The 8,842-nt window shown below is 40.7% G+C and overlaps 1 protein-coding gene across 5 annotated transcripts in view; it reads right to left on the bottom strand.

Annotated features, from left to right (window-relative positions):
- znf800b (zinc finger protein 800b) overlaps window positions 1-8,842 on the bottom strand; it is a 32,907-nt gene that overhangs the window by 4,831 nt on the left and 19,234 nt on the right. For all 5 annotated transcript variants that reach the window (XM_032505281.1, XM_032505285.1, XM_032505280.1 and 2 more), the window contains 7 exons: window positions 8,255-8,350; window positions 6,229-6,372; window positions 3,521-3,695; window positions 3,110-3,299; window positions 2,759-2,921; window positions 2,032-2,396; window positions 668-1,831 (listed from right to left, as the gene is read on the bottom strand). In XM_032505281.1, the coding sequence (XP_032361172.1) occupies window positions 668-1,831; window positions 2,032-2,396; window positions 2,759-2,921; window positions 3,110-3,299; window positions 3,521-3,695; window positions 6,229-6,372; window positions 8,255-8,350 (2,297 nt within the window). The remainder of the gene's footprint in view (window positions 1-667; window positions 1,832-2,031; window positions 2,397-2,758; window positions 2,922-3,109; window positions 3,300-3,520; window positions 3,696-6,228; window positions 6,373-8,254; window positions 8,351-8,842) is intronic.

Here is an 8,842-nt window from a genome sequence, read left to right as displayed (position 1 = left end):
AAAGAATAGATTTCAAAATACTTCTGCTTGTTTATAAATCCCGTAACGGTTTATGGCCATAATACATTTTTGAATTTGCTTGTGAACTATGAACCACCCAGACCTCTCAGATCATCTGGGACAGGTTTGCTTGCCCTCCCCAGAATCAGAACCAAAAAGGGGGAAGCAGCGTTCAGTTTCTATGTTTCACATATCTGGAACAAACTTCCAGGAAATTATAGGTTGGCAGCAACTCTTAGCTCTTTTAAATCAAGACCGAAACCCTATCTTTTTGACGTTGCCTTTTTTTAATTCATTGTACTGCACTGGGAATTTCATTCTTGCATTTTATCTGTTTTTAATTTTGTATACATATTTGACTGTGTTTTGATGTTTTATGTAAAGCACTTTGAATTGCACTGTTGCTGAAATGTGCTGTACAAATAGATGTGCCTTGCTATTCTCTTTATGTCAATTCTTCATAACTGCATACCAAGTGATAATGATTTTATCCATTACACTATGTCCTGACAATGAACCTTCAGACTGGAATTTATAAAATGGATCATTTCCACTGTAGCAGTCTATTCTTTGTTTAGTGATGAGAGTTAGTCATCACTGGGGAAAGTCTACAAAGTGTGTATTTTAAAAGAGGAGCAATTTATGTCAGTAATTGAAAATCCAGTACCTTCTTGGCAAAGGCCCGCCCACACTGGTCGCAGGCGTGGAGGGAAAAATTCTTGGTCACTCTGACTTCAGTGGAGGATGACGACCCTGTGCCGCTGCTCTCTGACTGGGTGTCGTGCCGCCGGGTGTGTGGGGTTTGGTTGCTGGGTGGAGTAGTGGAGGAGGAGTTGCGTTGGTGTGTGTGTTTTTCACTGCGGCGGGTCAGCGGGGGACTAATGGGACGAGGCTGGTGGGTCTGCTCCCTCTCCTGCTTACGGGTGACAGGAGGGGACGGGGTGACCGCTGGCGATGAGAGGTCCAGCTGTTTCCGGGTGACAGGGGCAGGAGGAGGGGCGGAGGAAGAGGAAGCTGATGAAGTGGTTGGGGCAGCCGTGGAACACTCTAGCTTGCGAGTGACAGGAGGTGAAGAAGAGGAGGGGGATGGTGAAGAAGCGTGACGTCCGTTTACTTCCTCTTTGACGCTGCCACTTGTCCTCTTGTTGGGGGTTGTACTGTTGAGGACTACCTCAGCTAGCCTCTTTACCGCCCTGCTCTCCAGTTTGGGCATGATCTTGCCAAGGTATCCAGATGATTTCTTGTGGACCACAGTCACGTGACGCAGGACGTCACGTTTACGACGCGACTCGTAGCGACAGAGAGGGCAGCGGTAGAACTTGATGAAGATGTCATTGCCATCCGTGTGCAGCTCAATGTGCTTTGTTAAGTTCTGACGTGAGCTGAACTGTCGCTTGCACAGTTTGCAGAAGAGCTGCTTGAAGTCAAAACCCACTGACAGTTTGGTCATTTTGGCGGGCACACCCCCGCTGCACATGTTGCTACCACGCAAAGATGACGAAGATAAGGATGGTGTCATCTTTGGGCTCGACGGGGCCTCCTCTTCCTTCACCTTCATAGTGTTGTGTGTCACAGAAACCCGTTTAGCTGTCCCAGTGCTATCACTGGGAGAAGGGGCCGGACTACTGTCAATGTCCTCCCCGTCGTCGTCTTCTTCTGAAGGTTCTACCGCTTCCTCTTTCACTCGGATGTTGTTGCTTGGGCCTAAGTTAGCACTGCTATTACTAATGGGTGTGGCTGCCGGAGTAGAGGACGTTGTCATGGTAGCAGACTTGTTATTTTTGATGCTGTATATTTTGTGGACAATACGCATGTGTCTCTTCAACATGAGCTGAAATACACAGAGAAATTAAAGATCAATTGATATGTTTTCATACTTTGGAAAAAAAACATGATTATTTCAACCAATTTAAGATAATAAAATACCATCCAAAAGAACATCTTGAATGTACTTTTTGCTCCGAGGACCTGAGATTTGAAAACACCAAGAGCTAGAAAAGCTTAAAGCTGTCAGTAGGGCAACATACAAACCTGAGAGCTGTAGTTCCTCTTGCAGAGTGTGCAGCGACATGAGGCCGGTGCCGCCTGTAGAGGGGCTACGGGCTGACTCTGTTGTTTGGACTGGTTTTGGTTGGAATGTGTTGTTTTAGAGGTCACAGGGGTGGACTTGGAGTTGTGGCTACTTGTTGGAGAGGCATTGTTGCTCTTTCTGGGGGGTGTGACCTCCAGAGAGAAGGGCAGGCCAGGCCGTGAGGCGATGCTGGGTGTGATGGTGTCCCGCCGTAGACCACGATGCACCTCGTCAAAATGGCGGCGTACGTTGGCTTTGGTAGCGAAGGTTTTGAGGCACACTGGGCAGGATTTTCCAGTAGGTGTGCTGAGAGTCCTTGGCCGACCTCCAGCAAAAACAGCAATACATATTATCCCATGTTTCCTTTGATTATATATGGCAATAGGCAATTTGCAATTTCTCTACATCCAATGTGCACACATAAAACAAAGTACTGACATTTTTGTTTCTGATTATTTCAGGCAGTTTGAGGAAAAAGTCTACACTGTAACTTTTCAACTAAAGCAAGAAACACCATCTTGACAATTATGTTTTGTGTACAAATGTTTCAATTAAGTTTAATAAGCCAACCTCTTTGTTATGGCCCTATGCAGGATTTTAATCAATATCTTATCATACTGACCAATTTCTAAATCACCATATTCAATATTGTTTGTTGTTTTTTTTGTAATTTGTATAAACGCTTACCTTTCACCATAGAGAGTAGGCTTGTGGGAACTGTACGTGTCTCTGTGAACTTTCGGAGCTCTTCGAGTTTGGTCTGGTGCATTTTGCGGCAGTGACGTCTGATGCTGCGACGTGAGTTAAAGTCCTGACCGCAGAGACAACAAGAGATTGTCACATCCTCAACCTGGATGGGAGGGAGAGAACCGAGGCAAGGCAATGTGGATAATTAGACCATCATTTAGCATATGAGAATGCAATAGACCTCAGCAATGGGGTTTTTGTCAATTAAAAAAAGACTTTTGTTTCATATTCACATTGAGCATCCCAACTTTACATTATCACTTGCGTTTCCTGATATGTCCAATCACCTACCCCACTGGTGGAGCCCTCGTCTTCCTGCTGTGGCTGCTCCTCTTTAGCCTCCTCCTCAGCCTCCCATTTTTTCTGTCCCTGATTTTGTCCCGGGCTGCTGTGGGTCTCTGACCCTCCTGGTTGGCTTGGCTGGTTGTTGTCCACACCCTCCACTGGTTCTCCTTCCCATGCTACTGGACTCTCTCTGGCACTGGGAAGGACATTGAAACAAACAGTGAGAGACTAGGGAAGGCTGGGACTAGCCTAATATACCATTCACATGATGAGGTCAAGAAGTCAACTCTAGACCACATTGCACAAACTGGATTTATGTTGATGAAGCTTATCGTGTTCCTCTATGTACAACTAATAAGTAAATAAGTTGCTTCTTGAAAGTTACAGTACATTTTAATCCATCATCATACCCCCTACCTGGGTGTGTGCGATGGAAATCTAGCAAGCTCCTCCTCTGTGGTGAGGTACTGGAACACAGCCTTGGTAGTGGTCTGAATGGGCTCCAGTCGGACCACGTAGTCTGGGGCTCTGGGATATATGGCGTCCAATAAATCCTTCATGGCAACACTCTGTCTGTCATCACCCGACGGACCTAGCAAAGAACAATCCAAAAAAACCAAATTAAATTATTTAAAATAAATAAATATTAGGTCAAAATTAGCAATATTATATTTACTTTTTGTATAAAACTACTTTAAGAGACCCTGGTCAGTGCCAATCACTACTGTTACTTTTATGGATGGTAAAAAATTCTGCTGATATATTTCCAAACTGACAGACTCGACCTAGCTCATCCATGGTAGGGATGCTTGAATTTCCCAGAGTTATAACAATGGTGCAGTGTTGGGAGCTTCAAAAAGTGAACTCTTTTTAGAACTGGTGTAGAACTAATATGTTTTACCAATAGCACCTTTAAAAAGGGTACATTTAGTCTTTTTTAAGATTACTTTTTGGGATTTTCCATCTTTATTTTTTGACCGGACAGTTAGGTGACAAAGGGGGAAGACATGCAGGAAATCGTCAGAGGTTGGACTCGAACCTTTACCCCTGTGTCGAGGCATAAACCTCTCAGTACATGTGCACCTGCTCTACCACTGACCCAACCTGGCCACACATTTACTCTTGATATTAGAAAGCCAAATATTTTAGTTGGTGGAACGTTATCCTATGGTTAGAAATTCATCCTATGAACAAAATGACTGAACAACCAAAGCCTTTGTAGTAGCAGCCTATGTGTCATCTCGACATGTATTTGGGCTAGACACTGAACCATAGCATGCCTACTTCTTGTGGCAAAGATAAGATAAAAGCCCCACAAAAAATCTAAAAAGAAACCCACTTTTTCTTCAGTTCTCTTCTGTATTATTGTAGCCATTTAAAACGCCCACAAAGAGTTAGTGTGACTCCATTTATGTACTGAGAAGATTATGGTCTCTGGCTACAAAACATTTTGTGCACTTTTGCGTTGACACTTATCCACACAGTACTTTCTTTTAGAGTAAACACAATTATTTTGCCTCTCAAAAGCCTCCTTTATGTGGACATTCCTCTTTTGGTAAATGTGCAAGTTTATTGCATACCATTCTTCACAACAGGAGAGAAAGAGAGGATGGAAAGAGAGATATTGAATTTTAGGCTTGTTAAAAATGGACTACAAATCATCACTGGAGACTGCATAGGTTCTCTGTCAGGGCTGGCTGGTGAACAATTTAGTTTTCCTTTTTCATCCAGTAATCACACAATTAATACCCAGTGCCTCACTGGTGAAAAACAGACACAGATTTAGTAATTGATCAAAATAACATTACAATACACTTTCATCTGCTGGTAATGGACTCTTGATTGAGAATAATTAAGCCAACAAACAGCTTAATTAAGACAACAAGCAGATGGAAAGACAATTGGGATGACATTTTTTCCATTATAGTGAATAAAATGGCAAAATATAATTGACCGTATGTGTTCAGATTGATTTCTCCTTTAAGAGGAGAGGAGTGTTAAACTAGAACAGAAAAACAGTCTCCTAGGCTCAATTCTTTCCCCAAGTCTTATACCACTTCTATGCAGCCAAGAAAAGCGACTTGGATACATACTGTGGCTAATGAGAAGTAGGGGTGGGAATCACCAGAACCCTAACAATACGATATTGCCACAATACTTATGTCATGATACAGTATTATTACAATTTTAAACATATTGCAATATTCTGCGATATATTGCAATTTATTACCTTTTTTCTAACTTTCTAAATTTCATATTATGTCCCCAAAAAGAAACTTTGTCAACATCTGTTTTATCTAAAAAGATTTTGATCTCTGTTCATTCAGCTCACTATTGCTGCAAAATTGGATTGTCAAGAAGACAAACTAACCGACACAAATATTACAATAGATCAATACTTGCCGTCTGTGTGTTGATACAGTATTGCCACGGAAAATATCGCGATACTATGCTGTATCAATTTTCCCCCCCAACCATAACAGATTTAAAGTAAACTTCCTTAGTGATATGAGATGAGAGCAGAGGAGAAACAGCACTTTGAGTGAGGATGGAGCATGTGAGTTTGTGTGCAAATGAATGAAAGAGCACGGTGTACAGACAGAGAACATAAGAGGAGAATAATGAGTAAGAGGCAGATGGCGTGAAAGAGAGCAAAGAAACCTTGGAGTGACATTCTATGAAGTCAAATGTGAAGTAGTCATAGGAGATGTTAAAGTAATCAATGAATGTGTGCATAGGTGTGTGTGTGACTAGGTGTGTATGGGCGACTAGCTCAAGTACATTTGATTCCTGCCTTGTTCAAGGAGTCTCTGTGTGAGCAACGATGCTCCAAAGAAAAATTCCTTGTATGTGTCCTCATACCTGGCAAATAAAGCTGATTCTGATTTGTCTATGGCATCTGTACAGGCTTTCATTTGCATTCCTCGGCACGCACAAACGCTGTGACTTGGCTCTTGAAGATTGTGTTTTACCTGTTCTACCAATTGATTTTATTCTTGAGTTTATTAGTCATTTTTATCTTTTGTGTTTTTTTTGTGCTTTGACTTTTGTGAGTAAACAAGTGTGTGTAAGGGTGCAAGTATAGACGCTTGTGTGTCTGCATGCTAATGTGTTATGTCACCAACCGTCGGGTTCAGGCAGCCGTGATAGGCAGTAGTACTCTTTATGTGTAATGAGGTTGGGCAGGCCTCTGAACAGACTGCGACACAGTTTACATTCAAAGATGGTGTCCACCTCCCTCAGCAGCATGTGCTTCAGCTGGCTCGTGCCTGCAAGCCAAACAAAAGCGGTGATGATTATTTCCAGTGATTTCAGGGAGAATTATAAGATATACAGTATACCATGTGCATACTGAACACTGTACAATTCCTAGCAGAAAATCTAAATTAATTTATATTTCCAGTTGTGTAGGAGTCTGCATAGATGTATAATGGTGGTGAGCCATTTCAGGCTGATCAAATACACTGCACATTGTAGAAACAAGATTTGTTTAAAAAAACTGAAATGTTTCTAATATCTTGCTCAAACAGCTCAAATGTGAAAGGAAAACTGTCTGGAAAATTGCAGGCATTTAAATAATCTCATACTGCTGAGAAAACAGTGGGAAAACAAGAGTTGAACAGAGAAATTAAGCTGATCAATTCCAGACTGTGTATAATGCCTCTGAGCTAAATTGACCTCATCCAAATCAAAATCTCTTTGACATTTTAAAGGACTCAGATGATAACTGCCTTTGTGTTAAGTGCTACTTTTGCGTCACTGCAGTCGTCACCTTTGCTTTCTGTCACTGTCGTAAGCATGCTGACTCATATGCTCAATTTCAATTCAGTTTGTCCACATGGAAGTATTAGGTGCTTTGTTGGATATCTGACTCATATTTTGCCTAAGTAACCGAATGTATTATATGCTCTGTTGGACATTTTACTACACACACGTTTACTGAAAAAAACACTGCTACTGTGAGTCAGTACCTGTGCAACTTGCGTACACACTCAAACACCAAAATAGGCATTGTCCACCTGACATGTTTTCCCCCCTCTTTCAGAATTTTTCTTTTGTGTATTCTTGGGACCTACTGCTCTTTTGCCACTGGCTCAGACAGTTAGTGAAGACTGCTAATGCCATTTTTTATAAAAAATTAACCATAAAAAGGTTTTTTGTCACATTTAATGTTTTTAATAATTTATTTGGGAATTATTATTCCCCTCTAATTCAAAAAATAGAATTAGAATTTTGAAGAAGTGGACATCCTTGCCCACGTCCTTCTTTGGGAGAATCAACAAAATAAAAACGAAAATCCTACCTCGATTCAATTATATATTTTTATATAAAAATTATAATCCCAAATAATTGTATTTGGAATAATAAAAAACATCAGTGAGTTAGGTTCAATAAACTTACTAAGCTAAAGGAACTGTGAGGTTTATCCCTGCCCAATCTACAACTCTACTATTGGCCAGCTCACCTTAAAATTATGACATTGGTTTATTTATAAGATAGATTATTCATGTTATCCTGGAGGGCTTAAATAATAATGTCATAATAATTTTAATAATGTATACTTTATTAGTCCCGCAAGGGGAAATCCCTCACAGATCAGATAGAATCTCTTAACAATGTAATTTTTTGGAACACACTACTGTTGTGAAGGGATCTGAGAAAAATATTTAAATTTTCCCTCTGTCATTTCTGTCTGGTCCCCCCCCACTGAATCCCACACTCCCAGACAAATTCTGGAGACTCTGGAAACTCTAGGATTCTTTCCTAGAGAGAATCTGACTTGCTTGTCCCTGGAAGGCAATGGCTGATTGTTTTTTTTTTATGTGCTACTTGTTTATTTTCTGTCATAATCCTGTACAATTTTTATAGATCTATATTTTCTTCTTTTTCTCTTTCTTTCAAATTTATTGTTATATACTACAGCATCTGTATGGTTTGGGGTCGGAGGTTTCTGTTTCTTTTTTGTTATTGTTGAAAGAAGTGTTTGTTTAACGTTTATTAATTTTTAAATTTAATAATTTGATTTTCTTGGTGGATGGTTGCAAGGCATAAAGACGCAAACCATGTCATTTCTGTCAGCCTTGTCTGCATAATAACTATAACTAAATAAAAAAATGAATGGATAATAAGAAAACACACACAGACACAAACCTGAACGGAAGCATTCAATTATCTGCTGAATCCCTGACTTGGATGTCTGCAGAGGCTGCTGGAGTAGAGGAGGATCTCCGGGCTCCAAACACAGACCTAGGGGGCAAGAGAGAGATTGAGATTGCATTTCATCAAAGCCAGCATATAATTACATCAGAGTATGACAGTCTTGGAGAAATACACCATCACCTGGGAATTCTGGGGACCTGGTTAGACATAAGGTATATTGAAGTGTACTTTAAAGCGCCCAGATTATGCTCATTTTCAGGTTCATAATTGTATTTTAAGGTTGTGCCAGAATAGATTTACATGATTAAATTTTCAAAAAACACCACATTTTTGTTGTACTGCACATTACTGCAGATCCTGTTTTTACCCTGTGTGTTAAGGTCTCTGTAGCTACAGCATGAAACATCGCACTTCTTTACTATCTTTGTATGCGAAGTAGCTAGGTAAGATCCCATCAGCTAGCTACTGTTTTCCATCTGTGGTCAGAACAAGGCATGATTAGCTGGGACACTTCTTCTAAACGAGGGATACTTGTGGAATACCTGCAGAACAGGGACATGGAAGTAGTTCTTTTGTAGA

The sequence above is a fragment of the Etheostoma spectabile genome, chromosome 23 (genome assembly GCF_008692095.1).
Source record: "Etheostoma spectabile isolate EspeVRDwgs_2016 chromosome 23, UIUC_Espe_1.0, whole genome shotgun sequence".
Taxonomy (NCBI): Eukaryota; Metazoa; Chordata; class Actinopteri; order Perciformes; family Percidae; genus Etheostoma; species Etheostoma spectabile.
The sequence above is the reverse complement of the archived record's forward strand: the minus strand, read 5'-3'. Positions and strand labels throughout refer to the sequence as shown.